We start from the raw sequence: 22,221 nt of genomic DNA, 5'->3' as shown, positions 1-22,221 counted from the left end.
TTACTATCAAAACTCATATTGCATCTCGATTATCTGTATTATAATATTTATTTATATATTATTTATCTATATTCAATATAATTAATTGTTGATTGATGATTTGATTTTGATTTTTAATATATAACATATTGCTTTAAAAATACCTGATGGATTATAATGTGTAAATATAATAACGTTTTGATCAATAGGTTACCAATGTGCTGTATACTTTGTTGGAAGAAATAACGTGGTAATTTGCTAACTCTTAATAATTACCTCCCCATTTTATTTTTGACCTGATACAAAAGTAACATAAACATGATTTTTGATCATTGCTGGTCATTAGAATGCAATATTCGAAATAAAATTTGGTATTTTTGGTACCATGTAAAATACTCACTGACTACTAATAAAATATGACTAGTAATAAAATTAAGGTATATCTATAAAAAATATTATGGTTTAATTATTTAAATACATTAATTTCTTTTAGTAATTAATAAAAAACATTTTTTTTCTTTTGAATATTCTCCTGTGTATTTTAAAATTATGTTGATAATCATTTCTTTTTCGTATAAATATTTATACTTTCTATATATTTTATCTTTTGGAGAGGTGTATCTTTTTTGAAATAATGATTATTGAATGAGGAACGTGAAAGAGTTTCGCATGAAGGGAATGTCCCTTTTCGTGTTGAAAGTTTCGCAAATGAAAGTTGTTCTTGAAAGTTGTGTCTTGGGACCTCTTCTATATATACTTAAGAACACCATCGATATCCTAGTAAAAAAGTAAATAATACTTGATATAGCTAGTAAGATACTGTCTTTGTCTAGAGCTATATTAATATATAGTCTCGAACTGCAAGTCGCAGCAAGATACACAATTGGACTCAACAACTTCGGCGAGAAGACTTGAAATATTTTATCACTGGGACGCACTATTCTTCAAGCAATATCAGGAAATCAGAAGATTGAAGCGAATCAAATCGTATGCTCTTAGCTTTTTCTTAATTTACTCTAATTTAATTTTGATTTCAGAAATACATATTGATATATTTATTGATTTAGAATAGGTTAGATGGGCATTACTGAAAACTTAAAATAAAAAAACTAAAATTCAATTGAAAACTAGGTTATGTCATTTCTATGAATTTACTTTATACGGAATAAAAGTTATTTCTGCAAAAAAATTATTTCAAATAAAAATTGACGTTTGAAATAGTGTAATTTTAAAAGGTCGTCAAAACGCCCTAAATGTGCTCGTGACGTAGTTGTTTTGGTTGCATGGACGGTTTGTATGGGTACAGGTCTTATTTATACATTGTATGATGGTGTTAGGATTTCTAATATAATTATACATCGGTGAAAACTCCCGAACAAGTTGTGTATTTTCGTTCAAAGCCAGAAAAATGTCAGAGAAATGTGGTTAAACATTGAAAAGCGCGAACCAGCCGGTATAGTTTGAACATTGATAATTTATTTTTTAGTAATAAGATCATTCTAATGTAAGCATTTACTATTTTAAGTACATTTAATTGTGTCTAAAGCGTAATTAATGTAACATCAAGGTAAATAACGTTGTTGATAACATTTGAGGTTAGGCCTTGTTTCTTTTATTTATTACGTATATGAATCCTTAATAATTTTGTTCTTTTTTCAGTTACCAAATAATATGGAAAATGGTTTTAGTGTGTATGACTTCATGCAGTATATATTTTTGCAATATTCAGGCTAAGGAGAAGAAAATTAGGGTTCTAAGTGAACTCGCTGAATATTCACTACCGTTCGCTACTGAAAGACTATATATTCTCAAAATACAAAGAGAAATATTAATCAAAATCAATTTCAAAAAGTCAATATCGAATATCTGTTTCCTTATATATTAAGTAGTACGATGGGCTATACTTTACCAGGTTAAGGGTAACTGATACATATTTGAATGAACAATGTAGTTTTGTCAAGTTGTGACAAACAGAAATTTCAAATATTTCGAACAATATTACATACAGACGATATATATAATCCAAATGTTATCACTGAAGTTAAGTAGAGTATAAGAAATTATGCAGAAATCTAGTTTAAGAATTTATAGGATAACGTAATATGTTAAAGAATGTCTAAACATATACTTTGTAAAGTACTTAACCAAGTATTGCAGCTGCACGTGATTATAAATTATTATTATTTTAAGTTATATACGAGAGTCATGTAAATCATTAGTGTCAAACCATCTGATTTCATCAGTTTTCTATAGACTTAACCATTCACAGGTTCTGCATTTAGCTTTCAGTCAGTTATGTTTAATAATATGGAAATAATAATTATATCAAAACAAATGATGAAATTAATATAATATTATATAATATTTATAAGATTATTATTATACTCAAATCCCGGATATACCCTTTTATTGCAGACAGTTGCCAAAAGTTTAACAAAACGAAACATTTACCAACAAATATATATAACTTAAACCTTTTCTTGTGTTGTAGTATGTTAACTCTGTAAAACGAATATTGGCAGCCCTGTCAAATGCATTTTCATCTCTAAATTATCATCATCGAATTTTTCAGTAGGTTTGTCATTGATACAATTTTGATTTGCATTACCAAAGATAGGGTACTTAATTTCAATAATACTATTCTCACAGTTCCCAACTGACGATTGCGCAGTCACTGGGTACGTTTTAGAGATACTAGTTGCACTTATACATTTTCTTGACAAACACTTTCTTTCTTTAAAAAATGTTACACTGATAGGATCTTTACTTAATGTTCTTCAATATTATACCACATTTTATGATTAGTGTGTTCGGAATACTCACTTCATTTCCATAAAAGTTTTAGTATTAAATTGATTATTAATTTAGTTAGTCCCTATCGACGAATCGATTCTGCGCAAATTTAGGCTATTTGTCTTGATAAATAATAGCCGATTGCACAAAACCAATATTTATAACAATTATGAAATTTAAGATAAATAATTAAATAAAAATTTTCAAATGTAGGAATGCGGAAACGATGGTTAGAAAACGGTAAGTAACGTCAAATTTTTTGTAGCGCTTCTGATTGGTGTTTGACTTAACAAGGCGAATTTTGAAATTTTGTGTCTTTATTTTTGGTAAAGGTATTTTTAACAATCCTTCTATGGTATAATCTTATTATAAGTCAGCATTTTTGAGATTCTTTATTATTCATCCAGCCTATTGATGCATTTACCACGAAGCACTAATCAAATATTAATATGAAAATAAAGATTGTACTAAGGGTATCCAAAATGTTTAAAAAAATAATAATAATGAGCGTCCTAACATGTATGTCGTCATTTCTGCGGTAAAATTTTGATAAACCAAAAAACTGTTTAACGGCTAATACTATAGACAAGAGAAGATAATTATGAAAACAAAATATGGTAAGAATATTGATTTTACATCGGTGACTGTTAAACTCACTGGCCATAAGCTGAATGATGTCTGATCACGTTCAGTGACGAAGGTTCACTGAATGTGCTCGAATTTTGCTGATTTCGTTGTATAGAACATCGAAGCAGTGATATAAATGAAAGTTCAGTCAGTCAGTTTAGTCAGTTTAGTCATCGTAATTGATGCATTTGGGGTTCAGAGAACCCACATATAATTGTCGAAAAGTAAATACTTCCATAGCCATGACTAACATATTAGCACGCATTGTGATTTGGGTGTATGACTGTAACTGTTACATGTATTAAAAAAAGAGATTCAATGTTATATTAACGAAGATGTAATGAAAATTTTGACATTTCGAAGAATGTGTATGGTTCAGGTATTCGTATTTGTATAAATACTTAATGAAGTAATTGCGTTGTTTAATTAATTATTACGTACATTTTGGGATACCTTATATAGTATATTAATACGATATCCTTTTATTCCAAAAGATTCGAGGTGTTAAAACAGTGGTAATGACTAAATGACTAATGTTATCAAAATATTTTATAGCTTTTGGCGTAATATTTTCAAAATGCAGTCGTTGGTTTGTAAACGATGTTTAGACTATAGAATAAAGAAATTTAGAAGTGAAAGTTGTATGGAAAAATAGGGTCCCACGTTTAAGCTTTTCCGAATCCCCGTTACGTGGCCAAATGTAATAGAAAAAGGCAACATCTATATGTGTGTTTCTCTCTCGTTCTGCCTCGGTATTAATAATTCTAACCTAAACAGTTAACGGCTATTTTTAGGTTATATAATTTGTATTGCTTATTTACGTCAAGTTTTTCGATATGTGTTTTTATATATATTTGACAATTACTTTAGATTATTCTGTGTATATTAATTTATTAGTGTAATAAAAAGAAAACCTTAAGGGGATCTCTTATGATCTCCTATGTAGGTCCAGGAAAGTTTGTAATCATTTTAAAGATGAAGACTATAGGCCAAAATGTGGAAAACCATGGCCGAAACAAGATATAATTCCTACTAGTAATTTAAATAGTAAGTATTTTGTTAAATAATAATTATTTATTGCATTGAAATAATTAAGCAATATTTATTGAGATTTTTTACCTTTACTACAAGACAAGGAACATATGCCCCCAATGGCAATATTAAATCACTTAAGTTTTTTGAGGCTGATAGATATATAGGAGATTCTTCTACACCAAGACCCAGAAGTAAGTTTATAATAAGAAACTTTTGTTTATTATATAGAAACTTGACTGTATAGACCGAACTGCACCTGTCATATTTGATAAAATGTACCTCAATTTAGGTAGGTTGTTAATTTAGTTGATTCTAAAAAATAATACAACAGAACCATTAATAGTTATATTATCTTATTTTAATGTTTGTTTTAGGTTTGTTTTAAATATTAGAGAGAAGATAATATCAGTGGATTAAGAGTTTTGGGTAGTGGATATATCTCTGTGATTATATCAATGTCTTTATGGTCAAGGAAAATTAATGTAGTTGTAATATTTCCATAAAATATATTTAAATGTATTTATTTTTTTATTTTCTCAGTAAAATTAAAATAATTTTTTTTAATTTCCCGCTAAAATTTTTTATTATACATTTTTAAATTTCCCGCTAAAATTTTTAAATTTCCCGCCGTAACTAACTGTCATACGGCGCATGCGTAAGCGCCCTTACACGGGGATTCCGAACGTAAATTAGAACCAATTTTAACATAGGAGATGCGCTTCTAAGCTTCTTTATTCTATGGTTTAGACCGTTTATGTATCCATCAAACTGACGTTTTTGAGAACGACAACATATTTGAACGATAATTAGGACCGTCAATAAAAATAATCTTATTCAGTTGGTTGAAACGTATCTGAACGTTTGATCTATCGAAGTTCCTTTTATTCGCGGGAAAGGTACGACAAGATAGATCTTTGAAGAGATAATAGTCCTGTATAAATAGTGGACTTTTGGTTTTAGTTTAACATGAGGGTTCTAGTTTATATTAAAAGGAAAACGTGCTGCTTACTTGCCTGTTTCTCGATATATACAACAGCTTAAATTCATATTACTTCAATGTTTCGACCATATGTAAACGTTTGTCTTTTTAAGAAAAGATCATTCCAATTCTGATATATTTTTCTACTTCTTAACTATTGCAGCTGTATATAATGCAGATATATATAATCTCATTATTTTGATATTGTATCAGTTATTTTGATTATTTACTTTATAAACCTAAGTTTTCAAAAGTCAGTAGTTAATTTAATGATTGTAAATATATTCCTTTAATATACGTTTTAAATTGTAAAAAATAAATTACCTAATTCTGTTTGATATTATTTTAACATACATGAGGTCAAATATTAATTTCAAAGTTGTTTTTATATATTTCCCTTTTTAATATTGAAATATGTATTATTTCATTTGTTATTTCATATTTATGTTTTATTAAATATAAATTGTTAATAATAATATAAATATAATAATATTTAACATTAACATTTATTAACATTTTATAATAATATAAAATGTTTTGAAGTTGTTATTAATGTTCAGTGGTGTAACAATGTAAACCTCTTAATATTTGGTTGATTATTGAAACTTAATATTAAAACGGTTAGTAATTGTTAATTCTAGAGATAGTTGTGTCCATATATTTTAATGTTTTAATACACTGACTTAAATTACTTGAATTAATATTATATATCAAATATATTTTTGACCTTATGCCGAAAATATTGTTAAAACAAGTTTTAGTAGCATAACATATAATTTTTAAATGATTCCCTTTATTATGTGAGAAACATGATTAACTTAATAAATCGTGGTTGAATTGCGACAACTAGGCGATAATTAATATTATTTAATAAATAATGAAACGGTATCTAATCTAGTGTTTTAAAATATTTTGAAAGGTAGATGCGAAAAGATGTAATATAACAGGTCAATTCAAAAATCCCCGGCATGACATGTAGATGGCGCAATTAGAATTAAATCCATATGCTCTTTAGTTAGCCTTAACCCTCAAAAGATGTGTGTATAAATTTGACAGTTGACAATCATTAGTTTGTGAATTATAGCATTCTGATTGAAGCAACCTTAGTAATTGTGAAAAAAATGGATAAATAGAAATTTAGCGTATTGAAAAATTGCTTTTTGAAGGGAATAAATACAGTTGAAGCAAACACTTGACTTGATGCCGAGTTTCCGGACACTGCCCCAGAAAAATTAATCATCAAGGATTGGTATGCTAAGTTTAGACGTGGTGAAATGAACACCGAAGACGGTGAACCCAGTGGACGCTCAAAAGAGGTTGTTACCGACGAAAACATTTAAAATATCCGCAAAATGATTTTGAATGACCGTAAATTAAAATTGAATGAATTAGCAGACACTCTAAAGATATCAACTGAACGTCTACATCATATCATTCACGAATATTTGGATATGAGAAAGCTCTGTGCAATGTGGGTGCAGCGCGAGCTCACTTTTGACCAAAAACAACGACGAGTTGATGATTCGGAGCAGTGTTTGAAGATGATCAAGCGAATAAACCCGAGTTTTTGCATCGATATGTAACAATGGATGAAATATGGCTCCATCATTTTACTCCGAAGTCCAATCGACAGTCATCTGAGTGGACTGCACATGATGAACCCGTTCCAAAGCATGGGAAAATGCAACAGTCGGCTGGAAAGTTTATGGTGTCTGTATTTTGGGATACGCATGGAATAATTTTCATTGACTACCTTGAAAAAGGTAGGACCATCAACATCAATTATTACATAGCGTTATTGGATCGCTTGGAGGACGAAATCACCGAAAAAACGCCAAATTTAAAGAAAAAGAAGGAGCTGTTTCACCAAGACAATGCACCGTGTTAAAAATCCATTCATTGGGCTTCGAATTGCTTCCTCACCCGCAATATTCTTCAGATCTGGCCCCTAACGACTATTTTCTGTTCTCAAGTCTCAAAAGAATGCTCGCTGGGAAGAAATTTTTGTCGAATGAAGAGGTGACCGCCGAAATTGAGCTCTATTTTGAAGCAAAGGATAAATCGAACTACAAAAATGGTATCAAAAAGTTGGAGGGTCGCTATAATCAGTGTATCACCCTTGAAGGGAGTTATGTTGAATAAAAAGAACTAATTTTGCCAAAAAAATGTGTTTTACTATGATAGGCCGGGAACTTTTTAATTGACTTGTTAGTATTCTTGATACAGATTATGTATTTAAAAAATCACAAAATCACTACATTTTAAATAACGACCGACTAGTAGAGATTGCTTAACAAATTAATTGACAGAATGTAGAAAATATATGATTATAAATAATGATAATTACTTGAGAAAATGATAAGACTTGTAACTTTTTACTTTACAACTTTTACTTGTCCTTTTTAAGAGCTTACCATCTGGAAAAACCTGTCTCATTTTGAGATAGGACGTCGTGAGCCTGATGATGGATGCTTTGTCGAGTTGTGTGGTGATAGCAGCAGGAAGGGGCAGGAGCTTGCCCAGCTCAATGAATTCTGCGTTCTCTTTCTCCCGTCTACTCCTAGCTGCGTTCTTGCTTTTCTCCTTCATGGCGCCTTTGGCGCAGACAGGTTCCGCTAAAACAATAAAATATATAACCGAATAGAATAAACAGCCGAAGATTTTGGCCTCAAAAATGCTGCAAATCTGGAACAACCTCATTCAACAGGGATTCAAAATAAGCATTACAAGTTGATAAATATCAGCATTAATGTTTTCTAAAAATTATCTTATTCTTTTTCAAAATATTTACTACAAGTTAGTATGGTTTCAATTACTTTATGTAGTGTAGAATTGAAGGAATAATTTTCCACGGATACATCCAAGTTACATAACTGATAATGCGTAAGTATAATATCGTTTTATATCGTATCAGTAAGTTGTTAAAGTGCTGTACAATTTACAAAAAAATGACTAGGAAATAAATACCTAATTCGTAGGTTAAAATGCCCTTTAGTTTATCTTATTTAAATTTATACTATTTCTGAATTTTCTGATATAATATTGGCCCATATATTGGTTTAAAGAGTTTAATTTTTATTTTTGTTGCGAAAAATCGGTACAATGTATTATATTTGAAATATTATTAGCGGCTGTCGAACTTTCACCGAATCTTTCAGGCAATTTACGAACTTTATAAAAAGTACCGTGTATCTTTTGAGGCTACCCACGATTCCACCCATTTTTTGGCATCTTCATAAGAAGTGAAGCGCTGCTCAAGTCTATATATATATATATAACACATGGAATGAAAAGTTCCGGGCCTAACAAATAGATGGCGCTAGTGTTACTGCATTCACCGCTTTTTTAGTTAGTACTAATCATCAAAAGAAAGTTGTTAAAATGTCATGATATTATACTGATAAGTTTGTGAGTTATTGTGCTAAGAGTGGCAATATTTTTGTTATTTTAAAAACAACGGTTCAAAAACTATTTCGTGTGTTAATTTTACAGTGCTTCTTGACGGGAAAAAATACCGTCCAAGCGAAGCGATGATTTAAAAAGTGTTATAAGCACTCGGCTCTATCAGAAACAACAATAAAACGTTGGTTTTCTGACTTCAAAGGTTGTCGTAGAGACACTGATGATGCAGAACGCAGTGGACGTCTAAATGAGGTGGTAACAATAGAAAACATAAAAAAAATCCCCAAGATCGTTTTGAAAGTAAAGTTGCTGAGTTAGCTAACATCGTAAAAATAAGAATGTTTTGGTTTAATATTGCATGAGCATTTGACTATGAAAAAGCCTTCAAAGTGGGTGTCAGCATTTGCTTACTGTTGACCAATAACAAGAACATGTTGATGATTCGGAGCAGTGTTTGGCCGTGTTTAGACGTAACAAACCGGAATTTTTGCATTGATATGTGACAATGTATGAGACATAGATCCATCACTTCACTCTGGAATAAAGACTATCGTTATCTGAGTGGATAGTAACTGGTGACACGCCTATTTTGAGGCACAATATAAATCGTTCCACAAAAGTGGTATTGAAATGTTAGAGCGGCGTTGGAATCATTGTGTGGCTATTGACGAAAATTATGTCGATGAATAAAGACAATTTTGAACAAAAAGCCATGTTTCAGCCCATGTTTTAAGATACACCTTATCTCATAGTTTACCACACCAAATTGGTCCCACCAAATACAGAGCACTAGTGAGCAGCCAGGTTTGCCAATGATGTTGATGCATGCCAGGAGGCTCCATGATTTTTTTTTGTTTTGAATTATCATAATGGATCAACTTTTTAATACCAGTAACAATATGATGCAACAAAACTTTCACATTTTTCCACTGAAGCAGACCAAATGACCAAACGCCTTCCAGTGTCTCTTGGTTTTATTTCATACGGCACAAAATATTAAACTTTATAAAAAATTAATTTTGTTCACACTTTGATGAAATGACGCATATTGAAAATTGAAAAAAAGTTAAATTGATTACAAATGTACGCGATATTATCTTATATATAAAAATGAATCGCAAAATATGTTCCTAAGCGCATAACTCAACAACGCCTGGACCAATTTGGCCAAATCTTTTTTTAAAATGTTCGTTGAAGTTCAGGGATGGTTTTTACGGCGAGAAAAATTAGAATTATTGCTGGAAAAACCCTAAAAATAGCCCTTTTTGTTTGAATTTGTTTCGTGCATCAGTTGACAATTCATCTGTCATCTGTCAAAAGTCATCTGTAACAGACAACTTTTTTTTTTTAAATTTGATATGACTTGAACTCAAATCCTTTTAATCCGTACGAATTGTTTTATTTATTTTGTTGTTTTAAGTTTAAAGTTTGTTTAAAGTTTAATTCAAATTTTAAATAAATAAAACAATTCGTACGGCTTAAAAGGATTTGAGTTCAAGTCATATCAAATTTAAAAAAAAAAGTTGTCTGTTACAGATGACTTTTGACAGATGACAGATGAATTGTCAAGTGATACACGAAACAAATTCGTATATCGTGTTTTGTGCAGAGTGTTTAGTTAGTTAGTGTTTGTTTAGTTCGTGATTAGTGAAAAAATAATTTATATTTGATATGCCTCCTATAAGACGAAGCAATTTAGGTAGAAGAACCAGAAATGCTATACACCAAGCTAATTACCGATCTAATCGTACTGCACAAGAACGTGACGACGGAAATGAACGTGAAAGAATTCGGATATCACAAACGCGTGAAGCGCGAGCGCGACATTCAACTAATAATCGCGCAAGTTTGAATCCAGCTGCTTTCAGTTACGATGTGTCAATTGACTACAGTAACTACCAATGTGTTGTTATTGGTTCTATGAACTTGGTTTGCTCACACTGTAAGGCATTAAAATACAAAACCGAAGCCAATGGATTGTGTTGCGCAAATGGTAAAGTGAAATTGATACAATTGGATCCACCACCAGAACCATTGTACTCATTGGTTTCAGGAATAGGAACAGATTCTATACACTTTTTGACACATATTCAACAATATAACAATTGCTTTCAAATGACTTCATTTGGGGCAACAAATGCAGTTCGGGAAAATTTTATGCCAACTTTCAAGGTATGTATTATAGCAGTTACTCATAATTATTTTAGCGAACAAAATTTTCTGTCACCAAAGTTAAGATGTGTTACTAATCTTCAATTTCTTAATCATTACGAAATATATCACTTAGTCATCATATTATATGGTGATTCAGTTTCAGTGACACTTTTATTATATTTTATATTTGATAGATATTAGTTAAAACTAAATATATACTTTTTAAGATCAAATATTATTTAAGTTTGATCATTGACAATCCATTAATTTATACCACACCATAATATTTTTTTTATTTACAGATACAAGGGCAAATATATCACAGAGCAGGTTCACTGTTACCACTGTCAGATAGCGACAACAAATTCCTGCAAATTTATTTTATGGGCAATTCACCACAAGAAATTGATCTGCGTTGTGCACATAACAATTTAGTAAAAAGGTCTATTGTAGAACAATTACAAACTTTATTTCATCAACACAATCAATTGATTATATTGTTTAAAACTGCCCTGGATCTGATGCCATCCGATAATCACAAAATTGTAATCAGAGCTGATAAAACACCTGCAGGTCAACATACAAGACGTTTTAATGCACCAACTATTGATGAAGTTGCTATCGTTGTAGTTGGAGAAAACTTGGAATCCCGTGATATTGTTTTACATCGTCGGAATTTTCAATTACAACCTATAAAGGAAACACACCGCTCATATGATGCACTGCAATATCCCATTATATTTTGGCAAGGTGAAGATGGCTACGATTTATCAATAAAAATGATACATCCCATTACAGGTAACTAAAATATTAGTTTAGCTATGGCGATAATATCTCAGTCACTATATTATGTATTTTAATTTTATATTTGAATGTTATTAAAACAAAATCTGTTTACAGGTTCTGAAACCAACAAAAAAGTCAGTTCAATGAACTATTATTCATACCGCCTAATGATTCGGGAAAATGCAGATAATCACATATTGAAATGTCGGCGATTATATCACAAATATGTTGATGACATGTATGTTAAAATTGAAACGGAGAGATTAACATTCATCAGGTTGAATCAAACCAAACTCCGATCTGAAGAGTATATTCACCTTCGAGATGCGATTAATACTGATGGAAATGCACAGAATGTCGGTCGGATGACTATTCTTCCAGCAACATACATCGGAAGCCCTCGGCATATGCACGAATATGCTCAAGATGCCATGTCGTATGTTCGTCATTATGGTACAGCAGATTTGTTCATCACATTTACATGCAATCCGCAATGGATAGAAATTAAGCAGGAGTTATTACCTGGGAAATCATCCATTGATCGTCATGATATTACAGCCAGAGTCTTTGGACAAAAGTTGAAATCTTTAATGAATTTCATCGTAAAACATAATGTGTTTGGTGAGACACGCTGCTGGATGTATTCTGTGGAGTGGCAGAAACGAGGATTGCCACATGCACACATTTTGATTTGGTTGGTTGAAAAGATAAGGCCAAATGAAGTTGATGCAGTGATATCAGCTGAAATCCCTAATGTACAAGTAGATCCTGGATTGCATGAGGTAGTTATCAAAAACATGATACATGGTCCCTGTGGAACTCTTAATCAAAATTCACCGTGTATGATGGATGGTAAATGTTCAAAACGATATCCACGGACATTAATATCGGAAACAATTACTGGTAATGACGGTTATCCATTGTATCGTCGCAGATCGACAGCAGACAATGGAAAATCAACAATTGTCAAATTAAATTAACAAGATATTGAAATAGATAATCGTTGGATTGTTCCATATTCACCCATTTTATCAAAGACATTCAAAGCACACATCAACGTTGAATCTTGCCATTCAGTGAAATCGATTAAATACATTTGCAAATATGTAACCAAAGGGAGTGATATGGCTGTGATTGGAATTGGTGCAGAGAATTCTAATGATGAAGTTACCCAATACCAAATGGGCCGCTATGTCAGTAGTAATGAAGCAGTTTGGCGAATATTTTCTTTTCCTATTCATGAGAGACACCCTTCTGTTGTTCACTTAGCTGTGCATTTAGAAAATGGACAAAGAGTGTATTTTACAGCACAGAACGCAGTACAAAGAGCTGCTCAGCCACCATCTACTACATTAACCAGTTTTTTTGAGACATGCCAAAACGATGATTTCGCACAAACATTGCTATATTCTGAAATGCCAAAATATTATACCTGGAATCAATCCTCAAGGAGATTTATACGACGGAAACAAGGAAAACCAGTTCCAGGATATACAGATGTATATTCCACCGATGCGATTGGCCGGATTTATTCAGTACATCCAAGCAATGATGAATGTTTTTATTTACGACTGCTATTAGTCAATGTACGTGGCCCAACATCATTCCAACAGTTACGAACTGTTGATGGTGAATTGTATGGATCCTACAGAGAAGCCTGTCAACGTTTGCAATTGCTTGAAAATGACGCTCATTGGGATCAAACTCTCAATGATGCTGTAATATCATCACACGCTCATCAAATACGAACATTGTTTTCTATAATCATATCTACATGCTTCCCATCAAACCCAATTGATTTGTGGATGAAGTACAAAGATTATATATGTGATGATATTTTGTATCAAATACGGAATAGAATGGGAAATCCAAATATACAAATCAGTGAAGAAATTTACAATGAAGCATTGATTTCAATTGAGGACATGTGCTTGATAATGTCAAACAAACTATTAATTCAATTAGGCCTGACCGCGCCCAATCGTCCAATGCATGACGCTTTTAACCAAGAGTTGCATCGAGAAAGACTGTATGATCTCAACGCTTTGAAAGAATAAATTCAAACAAATCTTCCACTGTTAAATGAACAACAGAAGTATGTATTTGAAACTCTTATGAAAGTAACAAATGATGAAACTGGAGGGATTTATTTCTTAGATGCACCTGGTGGTACAGGAAAAACTTTTTTTATTTCATTAATATTAGCAACAATTCGCTCACAAAATAAAATTGCACTTGCACTCGCTTCGTCGGGAATCGCAGCAACTTTGCTTGAAGGTGGTCGAACAGCCCATTCAGCACTAAAATTGCCATTAAATATGCAAAGCAATGAAACTCCAACCTGCAACGTTTCGAAGAACTCTGCAATGGCAAAGGTTTTGCAGCAATGTAAATTGATTGTTTGGGATGAATGCACGATGGCACATAAAAAATCTTTGGAGGCTTTAGACAGAACCTTAAAAGATCTACGTAGCAATAATAACCGATTTGGTGGTGCAATGATTTTATTAGCAGGAGATTTTCGTCAAACATTGCCAGTGATTCCACGATCAACGCCAGCTGATGAACTCAATGCATGTCTAAAGTCCTCCAATTTGTGGAAACATGTTAAAGTACTTCATTTAAGCAAGAATATGCGTGTCGAGTTGCAAAATGACCAATCTGGAAACATATTCTCTAAACAACTCATTGACATTGGTAATGGCAAATTTCCTATAGACATGTTGACGGCTTGCTTTTGCTATGACTATAAACAAGTCCCAGGGGCAATCATTAAGTGTTTGTGGTATTAATCTAGAAAACCCATGTTTCTCACATGGTCAATTGTATGTTGCCTGTTCCCGTGTTGGAAAACCATCAGATTTGTTTATCTATGCGCCAGGTAATCAAACAAAAAACATCGTATACCACAAAGCACTACAATGATAATAATAATAATAATTATGATTCACATGATTAACAATAAAGCGATTACTTACTTTTCAATCCTTATATATGTTTTATTTAATTATTTTTTATTCACAACGCCCTATCACCAGGGTGATGGTTCTGTTCAGGAGAATTTTTTAAAATACGTAGGCACAAAAACTGCCACATTACAAATCTTTTTGACAGGACGAAGTCTGTCGGGTCAGCTAGTTTGATATAAAATATACACCATCCCTTAAAGTTAATCCATTAAAGTTGATATATTTGTATAATAATGTAATAATAAATAATAAATAATAATAAATAATACTAATAATACTAATAATAATAATAAATAATACTAATAATAAGAATAAATAATATTAATAATAATAATAAATAACACTAATAATAATAAATAATAATGCTAATAATAATAAAATATCAATATAATAAATATATGTTTTATTTATATATGCATTATTATCACATTTTTTCGAAATATCGAATAAAACAAACTCGGAACTAAGTGGATTTTCCTTTGTTTTAATGTTCAAACTTATTATCAGCTTTATTTGCTGAGATATTTATGAAATAATCTCAAACAATAAGATCGATAATATAGTTATTACAATTTCAATTTGAATTTAAACTACGAGGGTTATCATATACCTACAGGATCAGACGAGATATACGGTTCTCATCAATTATACAAATAAATAACATTGTTGATTCTCCTAGATAGTTACATTGTTGGGAAGAAAAAATTGTGCTATATTTTTCCAGATAGTCGCAATCTTTTCCTATGCATTTTTGTAGACGTTTATGATAACTATATATCGTCCTGCCCGTATTATCCTAGTTAAAAATAAACAGAATTATTTGTGATGTGTGGGGAACCGCTAGTAACTCTAATATATCCATCATACAATGGTTCCAAAATAAAGAGTTGCGTGCCATTGTCGATGATCTGTACTATGTTTCAAATGAAGTGATACAACGCGATTTTCCTCTAAGCTTTAAAATAAGACTAATTAATTAAAATAGTATTTTATATAAGAGATCACTTGTGATCACAATGAAGTGATTTTCTACATGCCATGCATATATAATATAATCATAACAAATACTCACTGTCCTCTGAGCAGATTGTGGAACTACTAAGAGTAATAAAAAAATCTATAACCAAATCTATAACCTAACAAGTACTACAAAATAGCCATAATAATATAATTTATTATCGAAGAATGTTCAATATATCCTGGAACACTATCGCAGCGCCACCTACCTAGTCCGGTTGTGAATTTAAACCATTCCCGAACCTACAGCAACACATAAAATATTCCATCAAAGTTGACCAAAGTCTTTAGGAAGAGTTCAGTTACATAGACATGAAAAGAAGAAGTGTATATATAAAGATAGAATGTTTATATAATATATGGAATTATATAAACAAAATATATTTTTTGTAAAAAAAAGCTTATTTGTAGAATGTAATATATCTTTTGTTGTATGATTTTGTAATTTCTAAAAAAAGGCTCCTGTACAATACTGGTCAATACAATTGCGAAATTAGGCAGTATTTTTTGTTTCTTTACTTAATCTTTTATATTTTAGCGAACTTAGGTATTTATATACATTTTCCAATGCGTATGTTGTATCAACGTCAAGATTTGATATGATTTGATAATACGAATAGTTATAATGCGAAGTCGAATACAATCTTCACACAATTTTTACATCAGTAATAATTTATTTATAATATAATATTTCTATAGTAATCTCTAAAGATTATGAAGGATTTAATCTCGAATTTTTGCATTTTGATTTATTATAGCTTTCTTTTTATATTATTTTAGTGCTTTATTTTTAATTATTATTACTCTTAGTGGCTTAATAATCTGCCTAGTAGACGATAAGTATTTTTTATGAATTTTTTGGTTGTGTTAATATCATTTGCATTAACTAGCTATTTACTAATCAATATACAATAAGTAATTTATTTGAAATAAAGAAAAATCAAAACTTATCAGCGAATTTTTAACATTCTTTTTTAAATTCTGTAGACATGTAAACCAACACGACCAAAAGTTGGATTTTAGATATTTTAAGATTAGATTTAACTTTTAGGACATTTTTAAGACAATATAATGCATAATTATTCAATTTATATTTTTTGTCTTGCATTGTATTTTCTTGTTTTAAGTAAGATAGTTGTTTAAAATAATAAAATGACATCATCATTTTTTAAATATATTTTCTAGAATAAATTCTCTAAACAGTCATCAAATCACTTACTTTTAATGCGTTTTCCATATATTTCTTCGAGATCTTTTATCTTCACGTTATTATTGTTTCTATTTTTCTTGACCCTCATTTCAAGATAAAATAATAGATTTTTGGCGCGAAACTTTGGGTTTTCCCGATTACTCGAAACACAGATGCACTAGTCCAACTTGTTACCACCACCTGTTTAGCACAAATGACACTTGGAGTCATCACCACCTGTCGCAACCTGAGGAACTTTGGACTATTAACCTATGGGAAATCCCCGATATAGTTTCCAGTCGTCCAGTCCGTTTGATCGATCGTGAAACTCGTTAAAAAGCTGTAGTTTTATTGCGATTTTTTGTTTGTATTTTCCTTCGGTTTATTAGGGATTATTTTTATCAGCTTTGCCTAATTACATTCGATTTTTTCGATGTTATTATCAAATACCGCCAGCATGACTTTTACGGGCCGCTGTAATCGGAAGGTGAGTAAAGGTGTGGCCAGGTTATTGGTAGATTTTTACACCTAGGGTTCTAAGCCAACGCCCACGGAGGGAGGGTGTCGGATTCGAGGATGCTTTCGTCTTGTTAGGTGTATTAATTTAATTTCACGCCGTGGCCATCCGGATGGTGGTACAAACCCGAGCGCTTTTTATCGGCGATAGCATGTTCGATCACGTACCGGCCTTAATTTTTCAACCAGATGTTCGAAATTCCCAGGTGGTTTACAACTTGGGAATTTCGCCAATTCTAGCCGATCAGGTTTTATGGTCGGTAAGTTGACACGAACTTTGTTGAAAGTTGGAACATCGACATCTGGAAGTAATTATCCTAGGATGTTTTACAACATCTAGACAATTAGGGACGATTGAATGATGAGATGTGAATATACTTTATATATATATATATATATATATATATATATATATATATATATGCCATCTATTTTTTAAATAAATTATCTATATAATGCTAATATTATGTTATATAATTTGTACGATGTAATAGGTACGATATAAAAGATATATTTTAAAATAATAATCCTTGTTTGTAATTACAGTTTTCATAGATTTTGCGTCTGATATCTGTTTAATATGGCATTTAGAAGTAAATATACTATATATATATATATATATATATATATATATATATATATATATATATATATATATATATATATATATACTATATACTATATACTATATATATATATATATATAGGAGTAATTATCCTACGGTGTTTTGTAATATTTAGAAAGGGGGAAATTTATAGAGGGAGATTCTTTATTATTTAGGGATTATTCATTTATGGAGCTGTGAATATAATTGATAATTTATTTTATTATTATTACATTTAATTATAATTTTATTACAATTTTTTGCTATCTATTTATTGGTAAATAAATTATTACAATGCTAATATCGCCTTATTTAGTTTATTAGATATAATATAACTGATATTTAACAAAAATAATAATTCTTGTATTTCAAATTTGTATAGATTTTTTGACCTTTTTAAGATTAAAAGTAGTATAAACAAATAATTCATAGTTCGAATGTGTCCGATATCTGGTTGAATGTAGTATCTGAAAGTAATTGTTCTATAATATTAGTAGGATGTTCTACAATATTTAGAGAACTAGAGATGATTCATTAATGGAGGTGTGAATACAATGTATATATTGACGTATATTTTTATAATAAATAAATTATTACAATACTAATGTTATATTATTTAATTTATTAGGTATAATATAAGGGATCTATTTTAATATAATAATTCTTGTTGTAATTAAATTTTTTTATAGATTTTTCGACTTTTTTAAGATTAAAAGTAGTATAGACAAATAATTGATAGTTCGAATGTATCTGATATCTCGTTGAATATGGTGTTTGGAACTAATTGTTCTAGGTGTTCTATAATATTTAGAAATTTAGAGATTATTCACTGATGAAAGCGTGATTACAATTTATATATTGCCTTACATTTTCTTAATAAATAAATTATATTATTTAATTTATTAGGTATAAGTGATATTTTTTAAAATAATAATTTTTGTAATTAAAATGTGTATAGATACTTCGACATTTTTGAGATCAAAAGCAGTATAGACAAATAATTCATAGTTTAATTGTATCTGACATCTCGTTAATATGGCATCTAGATTTTTCTAGGATGTTTTACAATATCTAGAAAATTAGGGACGATTTATTGATGGGATATGAATATATTTTATATATATGCCATCTATTTTTTTAAATAAGTTTTTTATAGATTTTGCGTCTGTATCTGTTTAGTATGGCATTTAGAAGTAATTAACCTACGGTGTTTTACAATATTTAGAAAGTTAGAGATGATTCATCTATGGAGCTGCAAATATAATTTATATTTTATTTTATATTTATTACATTTATTTACAATTTTTTTGCCATCTATTTTTTTTTGGTAAATAAATTATTACATTGCTAGTACCACATTATTTAATTTATTAGATATAATATAACTGATATTTAACAAAAATAATAATTCTTGTATTTCAGATTTGTATAGATTTTTTGACTTTTTAATATTAAAAGTAGTATAAACAAATAATTTATAGTTCAATATCTGGTTGGATGTGCTAACTGAAATTAATTGTTCTAGGATGTTCTACAATATTTAGAGAATTAGAGATAAATGGAGGTGTGAATACATTATATATATTGCTATATATTTTTTTAATACATAAATTATTACAATACTAATGTAATATTATTTAATTTATTAGGTATAATATAAGTGATCTATTTTTAAATAATAATTTTTGTTGTAATTAAAATTTATATAGATTTTCGACATTTTTAAGATTAAAAGTAGTATGGACAAATCATTCATAGTTCGAATGTGTCTGATATCTCGTTGAATATGGTATTTGGAACTAATTGTTCTAAGATGTTCTACAATATTTAGAAAATTAGAGATTATTCACTGATGAAAGTGCGAATATAATTTATATATTGCCCTGTATTTTCTTAATAAATAAATTGTTACAATACTAATATTATATTACTTAATTTATTAGGTATAAGTAATATTTTTTAAATAATAATTATTGTTGTAATTAAAATGTGTATAGATACTTTTAATAATGCATGTAGATTTTTCTAGGATGCTTTTTAGTTATTTTTTAAACATATTTTAGGGCCTCCTATTTACCTATTAATGTTTATCTGGACAGAACCTATTGTTTAACCTAGGCTCCGAACCACGGTCCTGGGCATTAAGCTTACCGACAGTGACCAACTTTGGGTATCATCCCAGAAGACATCCGGTCTTACCCAGCCTGGTTACTGGCGCGACTCGGATCATTTTTCTTGTCGTGTTTTGCACTCTTTTTTAAAGACAATCACAAACATCGACCATGCCCTAGCAGGATTCGAACCCGCAGCAGGAAAACTGTCCTGTCGCCTTTAGCACTGTGCCACCAAGTGGCAGTTATATTATTTAATTTATCAGGTATAATATAAATTGTATTTTTTTAAATAATAATTTTTACTATAATTAACATTTCTATAAAATATTCGACTTTTTTACGGTTAAATGTAGTATATACAAAAATTAATAGTTTATTTGTGTATGATATTTGGTGAATATGTTTTCTGGAAGTAATTATGCCAGGATTTTTTACAAAATATACAAAATTTGGTATGATCCATTAATGTGAATACAACTATTATAATGTTAATATTATATTCTTTAAGTTATTAGGTATAATATAAGTAATAACTTTTAAACATAATAATTCTTGTTGTTATTTAAATTTTTATTTGTATTTTAATTTGTATCGATATTCGTTTTTCTTAAACTTAAAAGTGGTATAGACAAATAATTAATAGTTCAATCATGTCTGATATCTGGTTAAAATGGCACTTGGAAGTACATGTCCACGGATATTTTATTATATTTAAAAAATTAGGGATTAGTATCCTAATATTATATTGCTTAATTTATTATTATATTATAAGTGAAATTTTTAAAAAATAATAATTTGATTTAATTCAAATCTATATCAATATTTTCAACTTCTTTAACATTAAAATTACTAAAGGGGATTTAAATGGTTAAATTGTGTTTGATATCTGAGGAACGGATCTATATGACGGATCCTGCTTCTAATATATATTCAATAGCGTAAACCAACTTATATGCTTTTTACTAAATGTTATTTTATTTATTATGTAATTTTTGGAAAATTAAACAATTGATACTCCAATTGTGTTTGACTTTTGACGTGCGAGCCGGTTTCACTTTCTGATATTGAAATGTATAAAAATATATTATCTTTTATTTTATGCTAGTAAATATTAGTCAATATATATTAATTATATTTGCTTATTTCTTATTAAATTCCATAATTAGTAGAATATAATAATAGATAATTAGAAATATACTGGGGAGACCCATCAAATACTTTCAGAGATATATGGAAGTGTTCTAATTGTCTAGGGTAACGTTCATGCTTTTTTTTGAAATCACACCAATATTCACCCGAATGTCGCATTTTGCATGTTTATTTAAATTTTTATATTCGTAATAATCGTAGATAGTATCAAATAAGCTAACAACTTTTGCAGTAATGGTTTTGTTAATAGTAATTTTATAACGCAGCTAGTCATTTTGGTATAAGCAATTCCATACTACTATCGAAATAGGAAAACAATAATTTCAATGCCATATTTCAATACATTTTTTTAATAAAACGTTCGTTTTACAAACTTATTCTACGGTATAATCCACTTCTAACAATTCTACTACTACAAATATCGTTTAACAGCTGTATCGCTCGTCATATATCGATCCAAAAAAGTATTTATCTTCTTTTCTTTGTGCATTTCCTCAATGTGAACGTTTATTCAATTTTCAGGTTCTTGTTCATATCAGTTACTGAACTGCAAAAGCGCTTTATATTAAAAGTATAATTTAATATCGACGATTTTGTAAGTTTTGATAGAATAATATAGTCGTATACATTGTTTACAGAAACATTAAAGAGTACATTTTTTAATTTTCATTTGAATTACGTTTTTCAAAATTCCAGCAATTGGATTATCAACTTGGGTCTCAGATATATAAAAAATGGCATAACAAAATGTATAACGAAGAAATGTTACATCGAGCTGTATTTAATTATAACGCGGTAATCAATTACAGTTCACAGAAAATCGTTGCTATCCGACGAATGACTGAATTGTGTTGAGACAGTAACCAAGTGTGATTGGCGCCATTGGTACAGTCGTCAGAGCCACTAT

At 29.8% G+C, this 22,221-nt stretch overlaps 1 protein-coding gene across 4 annotated transcripts in view; it reads right to left on the bottom strand.

Moving 5' to 3' along the window:
- The window catches only part of sim (bHLH transcription factor single-minded), a 119,855-nt gene that overhangs the window by 19,508 nt on the left and 78,126 nt on the right, over positions 1–22,221 (bottom strand). For 3 of the 4 annotated variants that reach the window (XM_076404626.1, XM_076404624.1, XM_076404625.1), the window contains exon 2: positions 7,828–8,028. The exons of the other annotated variant lie outside the window; for it this stretch is intronic. In XM_076404626.1, the coding sequence (XP_076260741.1) occupies positions 7,828–8,002 (175 nt within the window). In that variant the 5' untranslated portion in view covers positions 8,003–8,028. The remainder of the gene's footprint in view (positions 1–7,827; positions 8,029–22,221) is intronic. 4 annotated transcript variants of the gene reach the window in all.

The sequence above is a fragment of the Rhynchophorus ferrugineus genome, unplaced genomic scaffold (assembly GCF_030347505.1).
Source record: "Rhynchophorus ferrugineus isolate W39M unplaced genomic scaffold, kcgeb_rfMv2 rfM4, whole genome shotgun sequence".
NCBI lineage: Eukaryota > Metazoa > Arthropoda > Insecta > Coleoptera > Curculionidae > Rhynchophorus > Rhynchophorus ferrugineus.
Note: the sequence above shows the minus strand (reverse complement) of the source record. Positions and strands in the feature narration are given on the sequence as shown.